At 39.1% G+C, this 27264-nt stretch overlaps 2 protein-coding genes across 3 annotated transcripts; one reads left to right on the plus strand and one right to left on the minus strand.

Moving 5' to 3' along the window:
• Positions 1 to 15512: 15512 nt before the first annotated feature.
• On the minus strand, positions 15513 to 16132 carry MRPL36 (mitochondrial ribosomal protein L36). Of its 2 annotated transcripts, none has more exons than XM_052703700.1 (2): positions 16029 to 16132; positions 15513 to 15908 (listed from the first exon to the last, which is right to left on the minus strand). In XM_052703700.1, exon 2 carries the CDS (start codon positions 15896 to 15898, stop codon positions 15593 to 15595), a length of 306 nt encoding a protein of 101 aa, XP_052559660.1. In that variant the 5' UTR covers positions 15899 to 15908; positions 16029 to 16132; the 3' UTR covers positions 15513 to 15592. The 2 variants fall into 2 exon arrangements, with proteins under 2 accessions (XP_052559660.1, XP_052559659.1); XM_052703699.1 differs by having other exon boundaries at positions 16025 to 16109.
• A 12-nt stretch (positions 16133 to 16144) lies between these two features.
• NDUFS6 (NADH:ubiquinone oxidoreductase subunit S6) lies at positions 16145 to 22539 on the plus strand. The gene is made up of 4 exons (XM_052703701.1): positions 16145 to 16320; positions 18303 to 18356; positions 21247 to 21369; positions 22395 to 22539. The coding sequence occupies exons 1-4, from the start codon at positions 16177 to 16179 to the stop codon at positions 22458 to 22460; spliced, it is 387 nt and encodes a 128-aa protein (XP_052559661.1). The 5' UTR covers positions 16145 to 16176; the 3' UTR covers positions 22461 to 22539.
• Positions 22540 to 27264: the final 4725 nt, after the last annotated feature.

A 27264-nucleotide genomic window follows, 5' to 3' on the forward strand; every position in this document is an offset into this window, starting at 1 on the left:
GAGCTACTGCCTAAACTTCCAATTATGGTGTGACAGAGATAATGTGAATGGGATACGGCAGTGGGAGGCTGCCAGCCCTGATGAATTCCTTCTTTATACCTTCTGATGTTAAGCACTTGTCATCTTGTTTATTCTCCAAAATTACTAATTACTAAAATGCAGTCACATAAAAGCAAAATGGAAAGACCACCCAAGCACTTCTACAATTTTCTTTTCTGGTGTATTCGATGGATGCATGAATTCAAGATAAAGTAGAGTTGTGAACTCTGCTCCCTACAAGCTCTATGATTCATCAGTGGAGAAGCCTCCAAAGGAAGAGGCATTTCTACAGCAACAAACAGATGGCATTTATCTTTGACATAGCTTCAAACTCTATGCCAAACCTAAATGTGATGGCCTGAGCACAGTCAAGTACGTCATTTAATTCATTTTACAGTTCTTTTATTGGTGGGAAGTAATTCTTATTTTAACATTAAAGTGGGTCAAATATTCCCTGTAAAAGTGATCCAAAACATCCAGTTGTATATCCTAGTCTTGCAAGAGATGCCATAATTACATATAACCATTTATTTCAATTCCTTACTTGCTGGCTCAAAATACTGGAAACCATTAGTATGTCATATGGAGGAGATCTGATCTAGGAATTTTTAACAGTATTAATATCCACAGAAATTTATTTTGAACCTGCCCAAAAATCAGCTTTGTTCACTGACAAATCTGAGTTTTATGTACATTCAAAAAGGTTGGTTGAACAATAAACAAGGCATCTATGGCTACTCCTTGTGACAGCACAGCAGAGAAGCTGGAGTCCTGGGATGCACAGCAAGCAGCACTCCAAGCCTAATGACCGTAAGAGAGAGTACAACCTGTTTGATATTCCATTAAATCAAAGTAGGAGTAGCTGATACGTTAATGAGGCCAACTATTATAGACAGAAAAATCTTTGCTTTTCTCTTGGTTTTTAATTACTGTCCTGGGACAGTGACCAGGAACAACATGCGTACATCCTTCTCCTCTATTCAGTACCATCAGGGAGATAACACTTTCTAATTCTGAAGGAAACACAATAAGGCACAATAAAAATAACATCTATATTTTCCACATTCTAGCTTAAAACATTTCTACTGATTACTAAGATCTATGCAATTGGTTACTTTGCATTTTTTTTCCAGTATATTAAAATCATTTTAAGTCTGCTATCTTTGGATTCACTTTCATTATTCATCATTTATTTACTGTCAACTTTTCCTCATTTATAAGCTGTTGCATGATGGGATTCTTGGTGTTTCTTTCTTTAACAGCTTTTTTTCACCGTTTTTCCCCGCAAAATTTGGTTGAACCTAAGACTTGGAATTTCAATAGTTATGTAAAATAGGGAGAAAAGAGATACAAGGGCTGCTCTGAAAGTAATGGCTCCTGTTTTAATTTGTTGGTCTACAATTTCAGAGGCAGATGTTGATGGTAAGGCAGTAGAGGTTGAATAATCCACTACATGTTGCCATATGACAGATGGCAGCAGAAAGCAGTCTGACACAATGGTGTCTGACACGGAAATGTGGATGAAGTAAAGGTGTGTCATTGAATTCCACTACGTGGAAAAAATGGCACTCACTGATATTGATAAATGTTTGCTGAACGTTGATGGAGACCAAATAGCAGATGTGAACATAGTGAAGTGATGCGGTGTTTCAGCAGTGATGACAATGACAGTGGTTCACCTCTGGTGGTGCAGATTCTTACAAGTGTGGCATGCAGGCTCTTGTTCATCACAGGCAAAAATGCATAGCTAGTGGTGGTGGCTATGTTGAAAAGTATTGTTTTGTAGCTGAGATTTGATCTATTATACAGTGTTATTGTACTCTCTGTATCTGCAGTAGTTCCCATGAATGCGAGGCATTACTTTAGAAGTGACCTACATAGCTTATAATGTCTTCACTTTAGAGAAGTGTTGCTCAGATGCTTTTTGTCTTGAATGAGTTTTATTTTCTTTGAACTACGGCATAAAATTCGGGGTCAATCAAGTTTCCGAAGGAAGAGAATTCTGCATTAAGAACATTGATTTTTCTTTTTGCCTCAGAAAGGCTTTTAACGCTTCTGTGCCGTCGACAATAAAATATGGAGCAAAAGGGCAGGAACATTTAATATACTGGAGCTGAAACTAAAACTTGGACAATGAAGCATGAAGTATGCTTGATATCACAGTGAAATGGAATTAACAAATAGGTAAGACAGAGGAAGTATGTAAAAGAACAATATTTATGAATAAAAGTATGCCAGGATGACTGAATCTTGAGGAGGACAAAATTAATGATGGAATGCATTTATGAAGAAATCAGTTACATCGTGTATGATGATCAGAGCACCTAGGGATGTATCATAAAAATCTCTTTCCTCCTCTGAAATATTTCAAAAGTGATACATAACTGGATTGCATGTAGAATACTGAGGGCTTTCGAGATATGGGAATTGAAAGTATTATAAATCAATTAAAAATTACATTCATTACACTCTACTACTTGATAGTGTGATATACTTGCATCTTTTAAAAGAAGAATTCATTTCTGTTTTCAGTGACAAGCTTTTCTTAAGGAGAAACCATAACAGCAAGAGAAACATAAGGAGGTTCTATAACCTTGTAATCACACTTGTCATACACAGTGTACTATTTTCCTTCCTTATAGCAGAAATGCTTGGAAGTAATATATAGTAGATGCTTCAAATTATGTTTTCTGTGACAGAAGTTAATTCTAAAGTAAGTATTCCCTGAAAGAGAAACAGAGAAAACATTTTTACATGTCTGTCATTTGTCCTTAGAGGACACAAAACAAATATGTTTTTTAAAGCTTGACACTGGTATTATTCTGTGTGGCCTCCGGCTATGTGCTTTTTCCAGTTTGTAGAATTGAAAGGACAAAAAAACAGCTTTGCATTAAGAGGAACACATTGTACAGGTTAATCATAACCATGCAGAAATCAAAATGCTGCCAACAAAATAATGGCGTACCAGCGCCAAGGGAGTCACCGAGATGGCTGTGAGGGAAGCAATGGGATAACAGCAACTCCTTTGCATTGTGCAGAAGTATTTCAGGCATGTGCTCCCAAATTTATTATTGATGTGGCTGGAACAGAAGTTTTTACTACTGTCGACAATAGCAAATACTCGTAAAAATTTAATTGGATAAAAGTTAATTTCAGTGTTCCTCAATGATGAAATGCATTAATTGCAAGGAGATTTTCCTTTTTACATGTTTAAATTTTAAAAGGAAATAAAGTAGAAAAGCAGAATCAGGCAGGGGAATTTAACAAATGTAAAGATGTTGACGGGAGTGAGAATCATTACTTAGTCAATATTGTATCAATTAACCAAATTAACCATAATCCCTGGTGAGAACTACATAGAACGGCACAATTTTCTAGTTTGTCTGAGTCATTCATGTTGTATGTAATGTATATCTACATTAGTGTATACAAATCAGACAAACTAAGAAGCAGTGCCACATAAAATCATAGAATCTTAGAATTGCTCAGGTTGGAAAAGACCTTAAAGATCATCAAGTCCAACCACAACCTAACCATACTACCCTAACTCTAACAACCCTCCGCTAAATCATGTTCCTGAACACCACCTGCAAACGATTTTTGAACACATTCAGGGATGGTGATTCAAGCACCTCTCTGGGAAGCCTATTCCACTGCTTAACAACCCTTTCTGTAAAGAAGTGCTTCCTGATATCCAACCCAAACTTACCCTGGCACAACTTGAGGCCATTTCCCCTCACCCTGTCAGCTGTCACCAGTGAGAAGAGACCAACCTCATTCTCGCTGTAAGCTCCTTTCAGGTATTTGAGCAGAGCAATAAGGTCTCCTCTCAGCCTCCTCTTCCCCAGAATCAGACACAGTTCTTTCAGTCTCTCCTCATAGGGCATATTCTCCAAGCCCTTCACCAGCCCTGTTGCTTTTCTTTGGACCTGCTCCAGCACCTCAATGTCCTTTCTATACTTAGGTGCCCAAAACTGAAGACAGTGCTCGAGGTGAGGCCTCATCACTGCTAAGTACGGGATTACTTCCCTAGTCTTGCTTACCACACCATTCCTGATTCAAGCCAAGATGCCATCGGCTTTCTTGGCCATCTGGGCTCACTGCTGGCTCATATTCAGCTGACTGTCCATCAGTATCCCAAGGTCCCTTTCCATCAGGCAGCTTTCCAGCCACTCCTCCCCAAGCCTGTAAAGTTGCCTAGGGTTATTGTGATCAAACAGCGGGACACGGCACTTGGCCCTATTGAAACTCATACAGCTTACCTTGGCCCATCTATCTAGCCTATCCAAGTCCCTCTGTAGTGCCTTAATACCCGCAATCAGATCAACACTCCCTCCCAACTTGGTGTCGTCTGCGTCTTACCGAGGGTGCACTCAATCCCCTCACCAAGACCATTAATAAAGATGTTGAATAGGAGTGGCCCCAGTACCAAACCCTGGCGGACACCACTCAAGACTGGCTGCCAAGTGAATTTAACTCCATTGACCAAAACACTTTGGGCCCAGCCATCAAACCACTGTTTCACCAAGCAGAGAGTACACCCGTCCAAAAGCCATGGCAGCCAGCATCTCCATGAAGATGCTGTGAGGGACAGTGTCAAGGGCTTTACTAAAGTCCAGGCAGACTACATCGACAGCCTTACCTTCATCCACTAAGTGGGTCAGCTTGTCATAGAATGAAATCAGATTTGTCAGACAAGATCTACCATTCTAAAACCCATGCTGACTGGGCCTGATTGCCTGGTTGACCTTTAATTGGTACATGATGGCTCCAAGATTATCTGTTCCATAACCTTCCCCGGCACCAAGGTGAGACTAATAGGTCTGTAGCTACCAGGATGATCTTTCCAGCCCTTTTTGAAAATGGGCATCACATCTGCCAGTCTCCAGTCCACTGGGATATTCCTGGTTAGCTAGGACTGTCGAAGAACGATGGAGAGTGTCTTGGCAACCACATCTGCCAACTCCCTCAGCACTCTAGGGTGCAGTCCCATCTGGCCCCATGGACTTGTGAGCGTCCACTTTCGGAACAGATCCAAAACCATCTCATCATGGATTAGGCAGGGCCTGTTCTGCATGTAGAAGATGTAGAATACATTCTAGATGTAGAAAATGTAGAAAATGTAGAACTAGAAAAATAGTAACTGCAAAAATTTTAAGTGTAATAAATCCATTGAATATTAACATAATCAGAGATTGTGACAGGCTGTGACTGGTGACAGTTACTACTTTGAAAGGACAGGGATTAGTCTGGTCCCAGCTCCAAGCATTCCAGAAGAATATGAGAGATTCACGTGCACAGTTTGTAAACCAACAGCACCCAAAGCCGTTGGTAGAAGTACTTACAAATGTTTGATTTAACCGATCAGGGTATAACTATACCCAAATAAGAAAAATGAACATGAAAAAGGCTTTGTGGAGTCAGGTTGAGACATAGCTGCAAAAATAATAATTTTAGGCAATATTGGCACTAAGATTTGAATTCAGTGTAGTTGGACAGCATAGTATAGCAATACTTAAATAAATGAAATGGAAAACAACACATATATACTGTGGGACAAAGTCTATAAAAGATCTTATCTTCATTTACTCAGCTTATATTTTTAGCCCTGAGCATGTAACATCTCTGTACCTCTGAGAAGCTGTTAAAAAGAATATGTTGAGAGGGGACAACATAAAAGATAACAACATGCAATTTTATCGCTGGAGTAACAGGACAGCCTTTAGTTCCCTGGAATATAGGGACTTGTCAGTAACCCAGAAAAAGCTCATATATTTCTCACGCTTTCCAAGTGTCTGAGTACAGCAATAAAATCACAGAAAAGCCAGCGGTAACCTGAAAAAGCCCTCCAAAGTCCTCATACAAGATACAGGGGCTGGGGAAGCTTCCTTCACACTGGAAACTGTAGAGGAGAACTGAAAGGAAGTGCTCACAATACCATTTGATTCTCCATAACTTTCATATTTTCTCTTTCTCGACAGCAGCAAAAGTGAAACACTTCAGTGACCAATATTGCTAGCATACAGGCACATCTGTGACACACCATCACTGTTGTATGATATGAGAGCATCTAATTAAAAAGCTTGTAAAATTGACCTTCAGTTATTTTAATATTAAAAGACAAAGATAGAGGATGTTTCTTGAAAACGGACAATCCTATCATTTCCTTACTGAGGTTCCTCTGTCAAAAAAAGAAAAAAAAAAAAATATGTATAATATAATCACACATGAAAAAGCTGTTCAAGAAACTAAAAGCACATTTCAGGTACATATTAGTACGTATTAGAGCTTTACGTATTAGTAATGACTCCACCCCCTAATGCCATATTCATTTGTAGTGACTATGGTCACTTAGCAGGCGCCACAAAGTTCCTTCTTACTGTAGCTTAGATTCAGATCAATTACAGCAATGTACTGAAGTAAATTTGTTCATAGTACTTGGTCAGACTTCAGTGCAGTTTCATTAGCTTTCATCCCATCGTATGGACACTTTTGCACATGTAAGAGCTAAAAAATTCAGAGGACCATAATCTTTTGCTCATAAGGTTTCCCCAGTAGTAATAACACAAGATAACTGGAATCTCATTAAAAATATGAACTCTTGAAAATAAACCAGTGTGAGGTTTAGTAACTCTGGGAGCAGATTTTTCTACTGTTCTTATGAAAAGGCTAAAATACACAGCCAGCAGCAAAAGTATTAGGCAGAATGTGTTCCTGTTAAACTGAGGTTGGATTTCTGAAGGAGCTTTTTTATATAGAAGCTCAAGATTTGGTCTAAAAAGGCTGCTTCATGGGTTAATGTATTCATCTATAAATAAAAGCAGTGACAGCTCTCCTGTCAGTACATGCTGATGGACGGTTCCTTTTTCTACCATTACAGCCTTGTGAATGTGGGAAAATTAATTTAAGTGGTAGTTAATTTCTAATGAATTCCATTCAAGCGGTTAATATGGTCCCTTGATGTTATGGTAACCTTCATGGATCATTGCATTATGTAAATAAATTCTACTTTATGCTGGTTTATTAAAAAAAAAAAAAAAGTGCCAAATCTTTGCATATACAAACACGCATAAAATTTCCTAAAAAAAAAAATCACTTAAAAGAGACTGTTCAAGAGGAGCATGCACAATACTTACATAGTATATCATTCCTACATATGAGACACCTATTCATTATATAATGTTCGGATTATCTATTATTCAGAGCAGAGAACAGGAAGACTTTCGGAGAGGAAAAAAAAAACACCCCTCAAAATTGTAACAGAAATGCACCTTTTGTGTCAGTGACAGATCTTCTGCCCCCTTAGATAAGCTGTTCTGCATGGGCATGAACCACTGGATGAGCTTCATGCATCTCAGCTCTCACCATGCCTGCTCCTCCAGGGAAAGCCTTTGGGCAGGGTGTGTTCTCTGGGAACACATGCATGACATCTCACTCTTGCTGTTCAAGTTGCTCAGCTTCTTCTCACTTACTTCAATAGGGTTTAGACTAGGCTTTACTGTATTACTGAGATTTAAAAATATTTTTTAACGCAACAAATAGTATTTATTTTCAAATGGACTTCAGTATTCAAATTCACATACATTTTTGAAAGGTAACGAAGGGCTCTTTTCACTGTCTCATACATACTACTTGGAGGATATCAAAGCTCTTGAGTGAGCACAGAGTTTTCTATGGTTTTATACTTTGGGAAGCTAAGAAAAGCCTGGGTGTGCCAAAAAAGCAAACTTTTGTTGAAAGGAGAAGCAAGTGGTGTCTCTTATGACCTAGCACAAAAAGCAGGATGCTTGCATAGGTGAGGTAGCAATAGGAAACCAAAGTGGAGGAAAACAGGAATATGGTAGAGAAAGAAAACATCACTCACAAACTGAAGGAAAGGGGGCTGCTGACTACTTGTAGGACAAAATCTGTGCATAATAATGTCTCAGGTACAGATGTTGAGGCGCCAGCATAAGCCGGCCTGTAAGTTCAAAGGTAATCCTGAGATGTACCAGGTGTTTCCAAGAAACACAGAGGCAGCTATTCATCTGTCATAGCGGCAAATCTTGAAATACTTGTGAGGATGGAATTCTATATAATATTTCAGAAAAGATTAACTCAAAAGATGTATGGTGTAGTCAATAATGTCTAAGAACATTTGAGAGGAAATGCTTGTAGGCAGAGACAATATTTTTTTATTAGACAATTGAAACAGTTGGAAAAAAAATCTGGTAAGCTTTGGGTGTATGTGAGTATAACTTGTATACCCAAAAGCTTTTCTATTTTTTCCAACTGTATCAGTGATCTAATAAAATATATTACTTCTCCTTACAAACCTTATCTCACAAATTCAGAAGTTACACAAAAGGTCTATCAAGGTGAAGAGAGGAGCTGAAACTCTGTTTCATGAGAAAAGATCAAAATAACTTGGTTAGCTAAGGGAAACAAATATTGAGAAAGGACACGGTTTATTTCTAGGTTGCTACCTAGAAATAAATATCAAGAGGGTAAAATGCACAGGAACAGTAATATTAAACATAAAAGATAATGCTGGCATAAGTATAAACAACTCCTGAAAAAATTTAGAGGTGGAGCTAGAAGATTGGGAAGAGGAGGGCAGCTCTACAATACCTTTCAAGGAATGGTGCTGGCAGAAGACACAGTTCTCAAAGCAAAAATGTAACGGATTTTCTTAAATAATTATTTAAGTGGTTGCAAGGATAGCAGGGTGGTGGAATTGCCTTTATAATTTTTTTTCAGGGGTCCTCATTCTCTCACTTAGTTGGCCTAGAGCTGCTTGTTACCACGCTACTCACAGGCAGCTTCTCTTGGAGGAACTGGAGACAGTACAAACACATACTGCTTACAGAGACTCCAGATGTTGAATTTGATAGCCCTTAACACCAACGATTCCTATTTTGGCCCCTGCTACTACAGTTCTTGGACCTGCCCCTCTGTAACAGATGTTGAGCACCCAACTATGCCATCACTACAAGCCTTAACTGCTTTTAGTGAGCTGCTTTTAGTTCTGCTCTTTAATTTTTCAAGCAGTATCAAGGAATGCAGCCAAAACTCAGAGAGGCTCTACCACATATTGAGAGGCCAGAAGTGTTCCTCCACTACAATCAGCTTGTCTTCTGGGCTGCTCATAGCTGATTGTGCTGCCAGTTGGGCTTGTTTTCCCTCCTGCCCCATTTGAACATCATGCACACCACAGATTTCAAGTTCCTTAAAAAATAAAACCTCTTTGCTGTGTGATCAACACAATGAGATGGGTGATGAGACAGTCCTCCATGTCTGTGTTTTGATCAGATGACACTGAGTGTAAAGACATGGCATGAAGTCCTGGGAGACATGAAGGCAGACTGGAATAGTACAGGATGGGCTGTAAGAGCCAGGCTGCATGTTTAAGTTAGATCAGTCTAGAAACTGAACTGTTTCTGAGTGTCACCTGAGCTATGAAAGCATCCTGGCAGCTGTCCATTATGTACACAGTGCAGATGTTCAAGCAAACAATTCACAGGAGCAAAAAACAGAATGTTTAAACTGACTCAAGAAGTGTCCTGTGTTTCAAAAATCCAAAGAAAATCTAATGTGTGTATGAATTAACTACTGCTCCAGGAACAGATGTCAGAGAGCGCAAGTGGCAAACCATCATGACATCTGAACTTGCTTTTAGAAGTATAAGGACAAGTGATACACTACATCAGGGATCTAGGAGTGATTTAGATCAAGGACAGATAAATGCAGGGCAATAAAATCAGCAAAAAGTAACATTTACAGGAAAGTCATAGGGAAGATTTTATGCTGCTCAATACACAATGTAATCAAATTTTATTTAGTTACATTCAAATGTGTAGGTGGCAAGTGGATATTACAGATATAAGTACAGAACAGTGCCTTGAGAAGCAGTGCAAAGTCTCAACTGGTCATAAAAAACTGACAACAAACCTGAACTCTAAACAGAAAATTGTAATGTTAATTTGATCTTAGAGATGACAGAAGCAGAAGATCGGCAAGCACAAAATTCAGGAGCATTTTAATCTCAGTGATATTAAGGCAGATTCTGCATACAGGTCCCATATCTGTATATTTAAAAAAGGAAAAATAAGAGAAGAAAAGGGGAACGGTGGGGGGAAAGATATAGGAAATATAATTATTCAGAGGCTAGAAAAAAATATTTTACACTGAAGAATTTAAGACGACTAATCTAAATACCCTACTGAAAGACAAGGGTGGCTTGAATTTAGTCTCCGTATCTTATGAAGAAAAAATAAACGACTCCAACAGTGGAAGACAGAAAACTGAGTAACTGCATATCAAAGCAAAGCTGTTACATTTTTAACAGGAAAGCGATAGTGTTTCAGAGAAGACTCACATTTGCACGACCACTACCTGGTCAACCCACTCTGCATTCTCTGGCTGCAGCTCTGTCTTTTTGACTCTTGGAATTCTTCAGCCTTCAGACTGAGCCCTGGAATTACTGTTTTGTATTTACTGTGGCTGCAGTTCACTTAAACACATCATATAAGTTCCCTCTTTGTGACAGTGCAGTTGCAGATTGGGATGAATGACCAGACAACTCTCCTGAAACCAACATTTTGGTTTAATAGCAGGATGAGCATTCAAAGCAAAAGTAAAATACTTGACACCATCTAACTACAATGGTTCTTATCTAAAGCCTGAAATTTGTAGGAAAGTTACCTATTTTAGACACTGCAGACATTGCTTTTATAAAGAAAAAGTTTCCCACGTTATTTTCCTCATGATAAACCCCTTTTAAAACTTGAGGAAAAGGCTAGGAACAAGTAGTCTCATTTGGACATTGTCCGTTACCAATTTTTAATCTCAAAGAGAGTCTTAAATTATTTCCTATCTGCTTCTTTGCTAACTCTCAATCGCCAAATGGAACTTGTGCATTTTTAGATCAAACAGCTCCACCACGTACATAGCTCATCTCCTTCCCCTTGCCTTCTTGCACAATATGGCACATAGAAACAGGTTCTTTCTTGAAAAATAGTGTTCTATTTCAATACTGTATTCACATTTACAGGCAACAGAGCTCAAAGTTTGACACCCAAGCTTTTCAGTGAAATGTGAGTTTTCCATTTCTGGAGGCTGGTGGATAACTCCAGTAAGTGACAGCTTAATCTAGGGTACCAATATTCTCTCCATAACCATTTTCATCATTTTTAGATCAGGTTCAATGTCCTCACTGTGATAAATCTCCTATAAAGATTTCTGCCTCCACGATGAGTGGGATATGGAGCAATAACTAAACCGCTGCAGTTTATCTCCCAGAGGTATAAAAGTAAAAGAATACCACATTCCTAAACAAACTGGGCAGAAACTGCGACAGTTCAATAGCAGCTTCTTGTGCAGTTTAGCTATTCTTGCAAGAAGAAAAATCCTGTCCTGGATAGCAGGAGAGATTGGACAGATGAGGGCACAATTTCTCATGGGTAGTGATGTAAATCATTCTTTCAAGCCAGAAGGAAGTCAGCCCATTTTCACTTTCTAGGACTATCATGTTCAACTACATTTAAGCTACTGGTACAGATTCTGAGGTCTAAATGAATAATCTGATAGCTGTGATGGAATGAATATCAATATCTGAATGGATGGTCAGCCTTATTAAATTGAATGGGACAAATGCATTCTTATTTTGTACCTTAAAAGTAATTTGATAGTTTTCATCAGTGCATGCAAAGTACGTCCAGCCTTGCTGATTCAGAGTTTTAGAAAATGCTTATGCTGCAGATATACGTCACCAAGCTTTTGGTAATGAAGTCTATCTCATATCAAATGCATGGGGCTCACTGAAACTTCAGGAAGACTTTGGGATTACTCTGAACGCATTCTGAACATGCCTCCCATGGCGCTGTTGCATCCATTCACATTGCTTCCTACTAGAAAGCAGCCTGCCTTATTAAGAGCATTTGTTTTTTGTATTTCTTGTTGTAAATCTGTAATTCCAACTTTTTGTTTTCTCTGCAGTTAGACTCACAGATATTACAGACAGTTCAATCACACATTTCATTTCCCTACAAATGAAAGCTTCCAAATGCTTGTACTTCATAAAAGCATGAGCAACTACCTTTAAAGTTAGCCCTTCATTTGTACTTATTTTTATTTTCCAATCTATACATGATAAAATATTTGGAATAGCTACAAGGTGCATACCGAACCAAAAAACAGCTACTATTTTAACTGAGTCTGAGAAATAGACTTCGGAGGTGTCAGAATCTCAAAAAGTCACCTGTCAATCAGCTCACCTCTGTGTGTACCTCCTTGATCCAAGCAGATACAGCTCCCCCAGTATTACATTTCCCAAAGATTTCTTCCCCACCTGTCATTACTGACAAGCCATTGTTCTGTATTCAGCAACCAATGCAGCAATTCCCATACACATAAAGTCTGACAGTCATTAATATACATGAGTGCTACAATTTATCCTCCAGTTGACCTAAATACATATCCACCTGTTACGTATCGAGAATGTGACAGTCTCATTCCCTAGGACAGTTTTGAGGAATTAAGCAAGTTCAGTCACTCACAACTGCAAATTATTTTCATAACTGTACAATGGAGACAGTCACAGGAGACATCAGTTGTCACACTCCCACTCCACTGTGGAGATTTAAAGAATGAAAAATTACTGGAAGGGGTATCCTAACACAGTATCAGCAAGAAACTAGAAGCTGAAACTGTAATTGGAGCCCGAGTCTTATTATTATCTAGTGTAAGAATTCATCTTCCTATGCTATTGGGTCCTATTTTCCCCCAAAACCACATTACAGTCTAACTGCACCTCTCATCACTGCCTACCTTTCATCTTCCGCCCTTACAATATTGTGCAAAAAAACAATGAAATAAAAAGAAAAATCATACAATTATAGAACTAATATCAATAGGTATTTTTAGTATTTCAGGACTACATTTTTGGCCTGAGCAGCTTCAGCAGCAGCTGAATGCCCTAATCTTTGTAAAAAGCTATTAAGTAACACGGCACCTGGAAAGTCTGCCATGGAAGATGTAAACCCTTAGCTATCAACAACAGGGCTGACTGACATAATTGACATCTGACTTCGTAGTAGTCGGATGAACCAAAAATGAACACACAGCTCCTCCAGCTCTAGTCACCTTCACAACATTATCTAGATTACAAAAAGATATGAAATCTTTCTTTTTTCTACCTCTATAACAATTTGTGGGCATCATCAACAATAAAAGCCTACTGAGAAACATGAAATTCAGTACTCTCAATTAATAGATAGAAAAACAGAGACAAAGGCAAAATCACTTTTTCAAGATTATCCAGCAAGTAAATGGCAGAGTATAATCACAATTCTAAGCCTTCTAGTTTATAATCCCACAGTCCTCTTTCCAAGAGTCTGTATGTGGTACCAACTAAGCTGTCTAAATGATGGCCATAAACACTCCATTCTTTTGAACCCTCCACCCAGGTATCACAAACCAACCATTCAGATGATGACACATGAATAATCCATAGCCGTATCAAACAATTGATATTACTTCAAATTTTAAGTTTTTGACCAGCACTAAATTCAATAGTTTTAATTGAAAAAACATTTTTTCCTAATTATAAGTTGTTGAAACAGGCTGCTGAGTCTGTATTCTACAATAACCCAAGCTAAAGCTTTGGGCTTGAAGAGGAAATGTAAGCATAGTGTTTTGTGCACCTCTCTCCAGTACAGTAATTGTACCTGTAAGTTTCATTCCCTGTTGCAGAGAGGAATTATGACTGGATTTAATAAATACCAAGCTGATATGAGTAAACATGCCCCTGAATTCCACACGCAACTACACTGTGATTCAAACTTGTGATCAATTGCTTCTCCCATCCCTGACAATTCAAACTTACAGATCTCCCTTTTCAACATTCAATGCTGCTCAGTCTGAAATCCAGCACAATTTGTTATATAATCAATGAATATACAGATGTTATAATTAAGAAATATACAAGAAAGTCAGGCTTACCCTTGTGCTGGGCTCACCAAGAGGACCAATCTCCAGAAGAGATCCTTCCCCACTGGTAGTCAGCTCTTAAATGGGGTCTTTCCTTGGCACAGCTGAATTGCCTTCACCTGTGCTCCCAGGGCTGACTCACTGCTCACCTCAGGTGGTCAATCAGAGGTTCAGGCCATGATTCAGCAATTCTCATACATTTGTATTTTAGCAGGGCACCAGTCTTTTATTTCTGACAGAATCATGGAGCTGGATAAACTGTTGAGAGGCAATTACCTTCCCCCAGAAATCTCACAGATTCACTTCATCAGATGGGCAACTCATTTAACCCATGGCTCAGTCCCAGCATATTCCCCATGATCATCTAGAAAAAGGGTCGAGAAAATCACTGGGTTTTCTAAACTTATTTACGCTGTTTATCTTAAAGGGATCTTAATAGCTACACTCATCAACTACCATAGGGGTTTACAACATATGGGACTTTTTTGCCAAAGGAAAATATACACCAGACACCTAAAATAAAAGGGAATTGTCAACTTGAATTGGAAAATTAGAGCTTTTAAAGACTCCAGTTAGATTGCTTAACTGGTAATGTGTATTAAAGCAGGAGTAAAATTTTCCAGGAAATTCTTCTGCTTACATTTAAGCGCGCAAGCACTTGGAAAGTATTACTCTAAAAGTAATGCCTCCTATTTTACTATGCCGGAATACAATACTAGAGGTAGATGTTGGCATACTATATCAGTACAGGCTGAACCTTCCCAAAAATATTCCATTATATTTTGATGCTGTGAGACAGACAGACAAGGAACAGTATGACAAAATGGGGTATGATGTAGAAATATGCACTTATTAAGGTTTCAGCAGTGGCAACAGTGAAGTAAAAGACATGAAAACACTTTTTCAATGCAGCGGAATACTGGTGGGAAGGGTCTATTTCTACTGCCATACCACCAACATCCACCTCTCACACTGTGGGCCAACATAATGAAGCAGGAGGAGCGGCCCACTATAAATCAAAAGTTGAAACATCAACTTTCAGTATAACATATTTTTTTCCCCACTACAGAGCCCAACTACATTTCGTACTGTTGGTTCTGTAACCAGTTTTCAACATTAAGGTTTTCTTAATGGAAGAATTATAGTGGTTGTAATAAGGCACTATCAACCATATTTATTTTTGTTTTGTTTGGTATGAAGCACAAATATATTTCTGAGTCAGAGGATTTCACTTCACTCCTACTTAAAAGTAAGCTGATAGTAAGAGAGACTTTGAGGCTAAGAAATTAAGAGGTCCAGAGTTGTGTCTTTCCATGTTATTTCTCAGCATCCGCAGTTTGAAACAGGGTCAGTGCAGTGACTGCTACACTACAAATTTCGGTTACTTCGCTTTTAGAGCCAAGATCCAACACCGTCACTTTCTGATTTGTCCCCAGCAGCCAGCTGGGACAACCAGGGAAGAGGGAGCGATCCCGGCCACACGGACGTACATACAATTCAAGGCCTTGCACGCAAGCACCACGTTTATTGCTTTCCTCCCTTTTGGGACACAGTCCCAGCCACTCAGAGCGCCGCACACACGGGGCTACAGCTTCCGTTGCTTGTGCCGGGGATTGGTCTTGCAGCAGACGTACAGCCGGCCCCGGCGGCGAACAATATAGCAGTCCTTGCAGCGCCTTTTTATCGACGTTTTAGTCTTCAGCCCCGCACAGAGCTGCAGCAGCCCAGGCAGCGGCGGGCCGGCCAGCAGTACCCGCCTGCGGGCGGTCTCCCCACTGCACAGCGGCACGGGGATGGCCGCCATCCGCCACCGTGGCGCCAGCGAGCACAAGGGCGAGCGGCCCAGCGAGCGGAGCGGCCCGACGGTGACCCTGGCCAGGAAGGACAGCATGATCCGCGCCCTGCGGGGACAGCAAGCTATGAGCGCACCGACCGCCACCGGCTCCTCGCCCCGCTCCATCCTGCCCCTCTTCTCCCTCCCTTCAGTGAGGCACAGCGCGCGCGGCCCGACCGTTACCGACCCCGCCGCCCCAAAGAACGACAAGCGCTCCTCTTCCCGTCGGGCCGAGGGCTCCTTCCCGCGTGAGCCGCGAGCATGCGCAATGCCGAGACCAGGCGGAAGAAGGGGCGGAGGACGCGTACGCGCCCGCCCGCCGAAGCGGGCTCAAGATGGCGGCGCCCTGGGCGACCTTTCACTGCTTGCTGCGGCCCTGGGGGCGGTCGGTGCTGCTCCGTCAGGCTGCTGCCGTCTCCATTCGGTTCTATGGTGTGCGGGCTGCCGCCACGGGCGAGCTGGTGACGCACACGGGGCAGGTGAGGGGCTGTGGCGGAGGGTCTAGTGCTTGTAGGCTGAGGGCCGGGAGCAGCCCGCTAGGGAGCTGGCTGGGTGTGGGGAGCTCTAGATTTTCTTGGGCGTGGAGCCGGGCAGGCAGTAGCTGAGGAACGTTTTTATCTTATGTTGTTGTGAAGCTACACTGTTTGCATTTTCTGCCCTCAGAAACCTTGGATAGACTGAACCCATCCATGATCTTGTGTTGTTGTTTTTTTTTTTTTTTTTGTTTCCCCTCTATGCTGATGTACCCATCTTGCAAATCCCTTTTTTTTGTGGCCTGAACAAAGTACTTCTCCGTAGGCAAGCATTTTCTACTTGTTTCCCTTCATTTTGAGTGTATGTATGTCACTCCGTAATGAATGTCTTTATTTATTTCTGTAGAACCCACAGCAGATGCGAGTGTGATAATACTATTTGGTAGAACAGGTTCTCAGCTACAAAGAGCTACTTAACAATATAGTCACCACTATTAGCTGTGCATTTTGGCCAGTGATGAACAAAAGTTTGCATGCTGAACTCATAAAACTCTGCACCAACTCTGAAACACAGCACCTACTGCATCACTGTGTTCTTATGGACTGTTTGGTCTCCATCAACAGTGAGCATGCATCCACAAGTGCCAGTGGGTGCTACTTTTTCCTCATAGAGAAATTTGATGGCATGTCCTCACTTCATCTTCGTTTCCTTGTTAGATGCTGTGTTGTCAGACTGCCATACTGCTGTCATCTCTCACACAGTGAGAAAATGTAATGGGAATATTGTCAGGAAGGTTCAACTCAGGAGGGGAATCAGCTCTTTGAAAGGATAGATAGATAACAGCAGGACAAGGGGAAATGGTTTTAAGTTGAGGGAGGGAAGATTTAGGTTGGATGTCAGGGGGAAGTTCTTAACAGAGGGAGTGGTGAGGTGCTGGAACAGGCTTCCCAGAGAGGTTGTGGATGCCCCATCCCTGGAGGTGTTCAAGGCCAGGTTGGATGGGGCCCTGGGCAGCCTGGTCTAGTATTAAATGGGAAGGTTTGTGGCCCTGCATGTGGCAGGGGGTTTGGAGATTCATGATCCTTGAGGTCCCTTCCAACCCTGACCATTCTGTGAGCTTCTACTGCCATACCACCACCATCTGCCTCAGATGTTGTGAGCCAGTGTAATTAAACAGGAGGCATTACTTTTAGAGAAACCCTGGATATTAATTCTGAGTTATTGCAACTCTGTAGTTCATTAGTTCTGATTAGAACCTTCTTGTAACACGTTTAATTCTTGACAACCTATTCCTGTTAGGTGATGGTTGAATCTTTAAGTTGATCCATGAAAAATGCAGAGAAAGTTCTTTGGAAATTAAGTGTTCACAATGTTATGAACCAGAGTATCTAGACAGCATACAATTTCTGTCAGATAACTGGCTTACAGTAGAGTTGAATACTTCCTTATTTAATGCATGCTATAGAATTCATTTTTGTTGGATGCTACATAGTCAAAACTTGTGTGCACTTTGTGGAGTTCTGACAGAGGTGTGGCTGTGCAGTTGATGTTGGAAGGCCATATATATGGCTACTTGACTGTTTTCATATATATTAGAAAGTTTTATTTTATTCATATATATATGTGTACATACATAAAAAAATAAAACTTAAGTTTCATAGTTCAGTTCACCTTCCAGATGACACTGTGATCAAGGAACAAGTAATAAATCTGTTGGTGTTTCTGGTCATTGCTAAGGCTTCTATTTACCAGCTTTAACCACCTCTGTCTTGTTGCTTCCTACCCCTTATCTTCTATTTTCCAACCTATGTTTTCTTGAGGAGAAAGGGGAATTGTGTTTTTTTTTTTTTCCTGTGCAGTGCATGCTGGCAAGATGAAACTTGTGAAGCGCTTTAAATAATTTAATCATGATAGTGTTCTTAGCTTTTGTAAGCTTTGTTTGTGGTCAAGGCTTTTTAAATAACATGAAGTTTGCTTTGTATTTCAGGTGTATGATGAAAAGGATTACAGGAGAGTTAGATTTGTTGGACGGCAAAAGGAGGTAACCTACTACTACTTTCTCTCCGAGGAGTGGGAGTAACTTTATTAGTGTGAACTACCTGTCAATTACTTGGATTTGTAGCATGTTTTAGTTTTAGACAATCTTTTATGCGCTTACAATGTCTTTAGGCAGGAAAACATTGCATATTATAAATGATAATCAATAATAGCTACCCAGAAAACACATACTAGACATATTTTTGAATACTCAAACTATCTTATGGGTAAGTAATACACTGAGGATACCAGTAATTTTTTCAATGTGTATTTTGATATTTCAGGTTATATGTTACCTGTGACTTGTCCTAGAAACTCAGATTTTAGTGAAATCACAATGCTAGTATGGTTATGTTTCCATGCATAATTATGGTGAGAAGAATTCTGTGACTTACTACGTTTAAGAAGAGGAAAGAAATCCAAAACTCTTAATTATTCTCTCTGTTTAAGGAAGATATCCTTTAAAAGTAACTAAATTCAGAAAGTTCAACATGTAGTAGTGTTGTATTATTCGTAAGAAATACCTGGCCCTGTTTTTCTGTAGAGATTGTGTTACACGACATGTGACATTGCTTGGTTACTGACTGAAGTTAGGCCCTTCAAACATGTTTTTAACATTTCTCCTTTTCCAAACTATCAGTTAAATTTCAAAACTGGAATAAGCTGAATAAAGACTTCCTCAGATGTTTTATCTGATCTTGTTCACTTGCTGGCCTTTAGGAGGGAATTAAATATTGTTTTAACTCATCCGTGTTCACCAGTACCTGAATATCTCATTAATGTCTTAGTGCTAATGCTGTAAATATATATGCATACAAAAGACATTAAGATGTGGTAGATTTTTAACATGTTCATACGTAAATATTACCGTTCTAATTAACTTAATTATTTTAACTGTATTTTAGAGTTTTTATGTTGAATTTTCCTCCATTGAAGCAGGAGTTTCATAAGATATGAGCTATTTGACTCATACTGCATAGCAAAAGTAGGAATTCTACATGGGAAATAGTTAAATGAGAATGCCACTGAACATGTATTAAGCAGTTTACTTCTGAGAGAATCCTGATGAAGTCTTTTCCAAATGCCATGTTTGTTTCTGTGTTAGTAGGAGATGCACTTTGGCTTTAATTCTCTAGAGACTGTGGGTCCCCTGATGTGCTTTTGTGAACAATTTATTTCTGGCTCACTTTTTGTATGAAGGAATTCTGTAGTTCATCCTGTGCTCCACTTTTCCCAGCAAATGGCAAACTGCAAGTCTGTTAAGCACCATCAAATGCTTGGTTTTAATCGTGATGTCTGAATCAAATTTGCATGGCTTTACATTATCTTAGTAGTTTCCCAAATCCATTTTGACTGGTGGTGTTGAAACTTTGCAGAAGTGTCTACAGTCTTAATGCTGTCTTGTTTCTGAAGCTAGCCTGCTGAGTTGATGATAGTGCTTTCTCAGTTCTCTTTTCCTTGATGTGCTCTCCTTAATCAAACTGGAGCACTTACCAGACAAACGGTCTCAATGGCTGCACAATTTGGACTGCAGTCCTTGGCTACACATGTCCTCAATGAAGTCTGAGCACGTGCCTTGGTTCGGCACATGGTTTCTCTGAGCTCATGCCAGGCTCTGGGAGACAAGGTCCAGGTTATTTGTATATTGTCCCTTCAGTTCTGTCAGTCTAGTTGTTTGGCTAATGGAATCCATGTGTTTTAGTTGAAATCATTGTTCTCTATGCGGAGTCTTGAATGTTTAACTGTAGAGAACCAGGGGATTAATGATCTCTGGTAAAGATCTTAAACAGTCACTGTGAGAAGACTGAGAATGGCAGCTATTAAACTGCATCTGCTGCAGCCAGAACAGTGTAATCTTGTTCTTGTGTAATCCTAAAGATACCAGAGAACCTAATACCACTCACACCTTCCACTTCAGCTCTACCTTTCCTATTGTGACAGTGCAGCAGCTGAAGCTGTGAGATTAACTAACAAAAAAAATTTCCTAAAACTCAGATTCCTGCATGTTAGTGAATTTTACATGCAGTGTAATAGATAATGCCTTATTTGGGGTTTCATATATATTTTTTAATAAACTTGTATGTGTAACGTTATCTTTGATAGAAATAGTTTTGTGACCTCATTAGACAAAGGTAGCTTGGATGGAAGAAAAAAAAAATGCTATGGATTCTACCCAGGTGCAAGTCACTCAGCTGTATGCCTCTGACACACTCAGGGAATGGTTATGTTTGTCAAGTTGTGTAGACATGCTCAAGTAAAAGTCCTACAGCCAGTGACATCCAATTCAGGAATTGTGTATAAGGTGAATTTACAGAGCAGCGTAATGTTCAGATGTTTTTTTTTTTTGTTTCTGATTTGGAACAATTTGCTTTTCTAATTGTTAGGCACCACGGTAATGGTTTTTTTTCAGCTTCATATGCAGTGGTGGAATAATTTGTATAATAGGAGGCTCTAAGCTATTGGCAGTTTTCTCTCCTAACCTTACTTGTCCCACTGTTATTTTTGAGTTTATCAGTGCAGAGTCTTTTTGCAGTTTTATCATCTAGTGGCAAAAGTACAGTACAGAGGCAGAATCAGTTAAATATTCTCTATTTTCAGCTGCTTGCTTGTTCCTGCTCACCTCTGCTGAATCTGGCTAGGTCATGTTGTAAGCCTGAGCACTGTGTCAGGGAAAGGGGATGGTTTTTGCTGCATTTAATATCTTCAATTTACTGATCTATTTTACAGCACAACCTAAATTGCTGCAGCTGTGGGCAAGGTGGAAGGAAACATTTTGGAGCTTCTCTAGATGGCTGCAGTGGAACTACTTGGGGAAACAGTAAACAGCACTTGTTTTCTGTTTGGTTAACTTTACCACTCAAAAGCTTTTTGTTTGTTTGTTTTCCCTCTTGCAGGTGAACAAGAATTTTGCAATTGATTTAATAGCAGAGCAGCCTGTGAGTGAGGTTGAAAGCAGAATTATATCGTGCGATGGAGGTGGTGGAGCTTTGGGACATCCTAAAGTGTACATAAACTTGGTAATATTGCTATTCTTCATACAGCCTGTTTTACTTGTTAATTCTTATCTGTAAGATGATCTTTTAGCATGTTAATTGAACAAAGTAAAAGAATAACTGCAGAGAAGCTCATTTTATTTAGTGCCAGATGTAAATTTAAGAAAAGTTAGAGAGTTTCCGCTTGAAGTTACTAGAAATTTTTCTTGTGATGTTGATTTGTTAGAAATGGTGTTTTTTTCTTTTCTGAAAAAAGAAGTTAACTGCAAAGTACTATGAACTAGCAGTGCCTTATAAGCAGAAATACTCGCTCTGTTTTGAGGCGCTTAGTCTAGGTGTTTAAATGCTGCATATTTTGGATCATGTAGCTTATATTGAATGTTTTAAGTTCAAGGACTAAATGAAATGTATTTTCAGTTCATGGGAATCCTGGTAGTTCTGAAGATTGAAAGATTCAATTGTAGAGAATCAACGAAGAAATGAGGCTTATATCTTTCTATTTTCCTTGACAGTAGTGATACAGTGTCTTTCTGGGGAGTAATAACATTGAGACTACTAATGAACTCAGTAGAGTTCCAGCTGATTAAGTTTTGTTCTCAGGCAAACTCTTGCCTTTGTCTTTGCTTGTTCATCTAAACTTTGGTATTTAATACTCAAGAGGATAGTGGGAGACGCTAGTGTCCTTTAGCAGCAGTGTTGTTGCAACTCTCAACTACAAACACAGACATTTATATTTGAACAAACTAAGCATTTTATAATGAATCATTTTACATTCTTCAAAGCAGATGTTCTGATATCCTAATTCAAACTTGGAAGCTTGTTTTTATTAGTCTTAGGAAGTTAATGTCTATAGCACACTGCTGATTTGTTGACTCCTTTTGCCCTGCATTACACTCTTCTTCAGGAATTCTTTAGCTTTTGTTACTTTTGAGATCTTTGTGTTAACAGACAAATTCTGCAACATCTGTAGTTTAAATCTTGAATGCTAATACCTGCAGAAAGTTCTGTAAAGTGAAACTAGCAGCTTCTGTGTTTTTATATTTTTGCAGGACAAAGACACAAAGACTGGAACGTGTGGCTACTGTGGTCTTCAGTTTAAACAGAAACATCACTGAATGATTACCTGCATGCTTGCACATATCTGTTAAGATGTTAATGCTTAACTATAAATAAACAGTGTGCTTAAAAGCTCAAGACGAACATTTGTGTTTATCTTAACTATGGAAAGTCCAGTCTGCACAGCTTTAAAACCTACCTTTACAAGTATTGATGACCTAAAAGGCATATTATCTGTATGGTACTTATTTTTGTTTTTATGGCACAAGTGTCTTGTTTGGCAGGCTTCTTTTGGACTTGAAGGTGGCATTAGACTACAGCAAAGATGGTTTGTGACAAGTGGACTTGTATTCTTTTGAACACTGAATTGGATTTAAATGACTGGACATCAGATTATCCTGGAATATTGTTTTTTGGTGTTGTTTGACACTGTTAATTTGCTCATGGCTTTGAATCTAGCTAGGTTCAAAAATAAAAGCAATAGAAAAATAGAATATTCAGCACTGTAACATTTACAGATGTGTATCTCAGAAGCAAGACTGTGGTCTTTGAATTAAGCAGCTGTGCTTCCTTTATTTTATAAAAAGTGTGAGCTGAAGGGTGTGGATATAAGCACTTCTCTTCCATATGAGAAGATTAGAATATAAATAACTAATTTTGCTTGGATTTCACACATTTGAAGCCACTTTAGGAATTGGTCTCGTCAGATTCAAGAAAGTAGAGTTACTGCTCCATTTCAGATACCATCTTTTTCTCCAATATTTAGTTAGATGGGGGCTCTTAGTTGTCAGGCTGTGTAATGCCACTGAGGCCGTGTTAGGCTGTTTGAAGGACATCATCTTAGAACCATGGAATAGAATCCACTAAACCATGTCACTCAATACAACATCTAAACATTTCTTGAACACCTTCAGGATGGTGATTTCACCACCTTCATGGGCAGCCTATTCCAGCACCTGACTACTCAGAGAAGAAGAATTTCCTAACATCCAACCTGAATCTCCCCTAGTGCAACTTGGGGCCATTCCATCTAATATTATCTTTAGTTGTGCAGAAGAGGCTGGCTCCCACCTTATCACAACCTCCCTTCAGGTAGTTGTACAGAGCAATAAGGTCAACTCTGAACCTCGTCCAGACTAAACAATCCCAGCTCCCTCAGCTGCTCCTCACAAGGCTTGTGCTCCAGATCCCTCACTAACTTCATTGCTCTGCACTGCTGCCTTCTTGCTTAATTTTATTTCTGTAGCATTCCAGAATGACTTTCAGACAAGATATGTGCCCAGAGAAGGATGGGAACTTCAGCTTCTGCTTTAGAGAGAGCTTTAATCTCTTGCTGTCAGGTGACTTTTCTTTAACTCTAGTAATGAGAAGTGGTCCCAGGCAGTTGTTGCTGCTTGGTTGAAGTTCAGTGGGATAGATTCTACTAAAGCTACTCTTCGTACTACTTTAACTAAATTGGTAATGGTGGCAAGTTGAATAAAATCAATCATTGCTACTAAACTAACTTGTGTCAATTTGTAGATGAAGCTGAACTACTGCAATCAGTCTTAAGGGAAGGTGTAAACTATTCTGTCTGTAGAAGTTATACTTACAGGCTGTCACTGCAGTTCCTTATATGCATATGCACCTTTTTTTTTTTTTTTTTTTTAAAAAAAAAAAAGACAAAAAAACCCACAAAAAACAAAAAAACTTCCATGTCAGAGAGCTTAATCTTCCTGTGTATTTGTTTCCACTTTTCTCAGACTGGCCTTCATTCTTTGTAATGATGTAGGCTAAAGAGGTAATGATTTATAAGTATGTTGCTGTACATGACTGATGAAATTCACTTATGTGCTATCACCTCTGCAAAAAGATACGTTGTTGTATGTGGTCATCTTCTTTGTGCCTTTGATTTTTCTTATGAATAATTTATCTACTTGGGTCACTGTTGTTCATAATAAATTAACAATGTTTAAGTTGGCACGACATCTGCTGAGGACTCTGACAAATCCCTTCCCACCGGTCTCAGCTATGGAATTCTGTTCTTGTTCTCTCTAAAGTACTTGTTTCATGTACAGCTATTGATTTCCACTGGTGAAGCAGGGAAGGTCTGTACTTTGCACTGACAACTGTCATAGGAAAACTCCAGACTTCACTACATATTTCCTGACGGCTAGGTTTATATATCTAGTTGTGCATGGCTGTTTATATGAAGTCTCTTGCACTTCAGGTCCTACCATCCACATATCTGAAAAAAACAACTTTAATCAGCATGAAGAAAAAGTGAGGGAAACCAGAAATTATTGTTGCTATAAGTGGATGTGTGTGGAAATGGATTTATGACTGTAGACTAAAACACTGAATTATTAAAGCAGCATTATGCTTCTTAGACAAAAATTCTGATTAGAAGGCAGTATGGAGTAAAACATACAGACCTGAATTCTCAGTCACTATTCTGTTTTTCATAAATAACTTCTTCCAAGGTTGGAAGTATGGACTCTTGTTCCAGTTACCATAGTACAAACCGTAAGGTATGCTCAGATACTATGAAAATAGGGAGTATTCTCCATCCTCTAATTAAAAAAGCAACTAAAAATTGGTTTATAGACTGAGTCTAGTTAGTCTGTAAAAAGTATAAAGCACTATTTTATCTAACTGACTTTAATGTGCAAGTGCATATTTTTAAAGTTTCTTTGAATCATAGAGCATCTGACTGTACTCTGGAGTTTGCTCTTGTAACATGCTTCTCAAAATTAGCAGACAGCATCCCTACACCTCCTGTGCAAATATTAAATAAAATACAGCATACAGTAATAGCAGTAGAAATGTTTAGTTCTGTAATAGCTGCATCGTTGGCATTCTTTGGTGTGTTCTCTGCTATTGATCTGCAAAGCTTTAAGAGTAATTAAATTTTTGTGGTGGCCTCTGAGTGTGTTCTCTAAACCTGAAGCCAAGGATTGTTGAAAATTGCATCTGTCAATTCAGCCTTGCTAGTGGAATGGATTGATTGGGGTAGAAATGACCTTGTATTCAACTTGTCATGAATATTATGGTGTAAATTATTATGCCTTGTCAGACACCCACCAGAACTTGTGTAATTAGGGAAGAATAGCAGTTTCATCAGAAGCAATATATCACAACAAGAAAAGTATAATCAAAACCATAATACGTATCCTTGCTGTAAATGTCATTGATTTGGATGATGATACTTTCACATACTTTTCTTTTTGTCAAGCGTTGTTCAGCATTTAGCAGCTGGTGCAAAAAGATGCACGGAAGAACATGCACATCCAAGTAGTGGCAGCTTTTGTTCCAGGCTTTCTAGATCACAAGTCTCCAGATTTTCTATTGAGTGATTGCAGCGTGAAGTTGCAAGTTGAACGTGCTGACTGTTTTTTGCCATGCTGAGAACAGCTCATGGAGCTCAGATATGGTGCACTTAACTGACAGTAACAGGAACTTTATTTTTCTGCACCTAAAAGCTCCGCAGTCATCCTTGATTACTCCAGGTCTGCATTGCCATCCGATGACTTGATACTTGTTTTGCCATCTGAAATACTTAGCATTCCGGTGTCAAAAATTGAGATGACAAACCAAACGCTGTCATGTGAAAGAAAAGATTATGTAAGAGGAATCAAAAATGCAATTTCTGCAGAATGGAAACTGTGATGGAGCTCTGGGAACATTGCTTATAAACTTTCCCCAATGCCTTAGCATCATGAAAGTTCTTTGAGAATATGTATAACTGCACTTATCCTGCTGATACTACACCTTGCTTTAGGAAATCCTCCCATCATCTTGCTGTGCCTATGTTTTTATTGCCACTGGCAATGGGATACTAGTATAAATGCATGTTCGTGAAACTATCAGTAGGTTTAAAGCATGCATTGAAATGATCTAAGGAAGCAGTCATTTGTCTAGATTTTCTTTTAAGCTTGTCTGGATCAAGAAATCTAAAACTGTTCGCTACAGTGGTTAATGATCAGAATGAAATCTCTATTCTTGTAATAATTACACATTTAGATGAAAAATCTAATAGGAAATTTGAGACCTCATGGCATTGCAACTTGGCAAAATATTGCATAATCTTTATTAGCCTTCACATAGTGTTTTTATCTTAACATCAAGTATTTTCCATTTCCACATTTTCCATAAAGTGCTAACTTTATCTAAGCATTAGTCACTGTCTTTTGAAATTTATTTTCTCTATTGGAGAAGATGGGAGAAAAGAACGTAGAGGCCTGTGTAAGTATGTTTGCTTGGGACAAAATAGCTTCTTTCAGAAGATGTAGCTAAGAACGTAAGAATAAAATTTAGGTAATTTTAATGACCATATATGTTCTTCTGAACTTTGATTTGTAAGAAAGAGCCTCTTTCAAAGCAAACTTGGAAGCAAAGCATTTTTTTCCTTCCAGGAAGAACTTGTAATCTTTTTTTCTTCTCTTCAATAAGATGCATCTTCTCCTGCTGCTCGAGGTGGAACTGTGATTTAGTACCTAATTAGACTTTGGGAAGTACCTCAATCTTTGCACTGTGCGGCCCTCTTTGGAGTTTTTCAGCTTTAGACATTATGAAACCTGGTTCTCAGACATCAACTGCTGAAAGGAAATCTGAAATGTTTTGGATGTGAAAAATGCATTTGTAAACAGGTCGGAATATCAAAGATTAGCAGAACCTCAAATAAGGGAGTTGCTTTGAATTTTAATTATCAAGATAATTGAATGCCATTCTCTCTGTGTAATAAAGGTGAGCTGGAAGCACTGGCTTGAAGATCAGGAAAGATGCTATTGCCTGTCTACACTTAGAATATTCTTACCTATAGTATTATTAATATATTGATTGATTTATAAACTTGAGCTTATTAGGATCCTTGTTTCTTCTACA

Source organism: Tympanuchus pallidicinctus, unplaced genomic scaffold, assembly GCF_026119805.1.
Source record: "Tympanuchus pallidicinctus isolate F22 unplaced genomic scaffold, pur_lepc_1.0 scaffold5, whole genome shotgun sequence".
Lineage (NCBI taxonomy): Eukaryota > Metazoa > Chordata > Aves > Galliformes > Phasianidae > Tympanuchus > Tympanuchus pallidicinctus.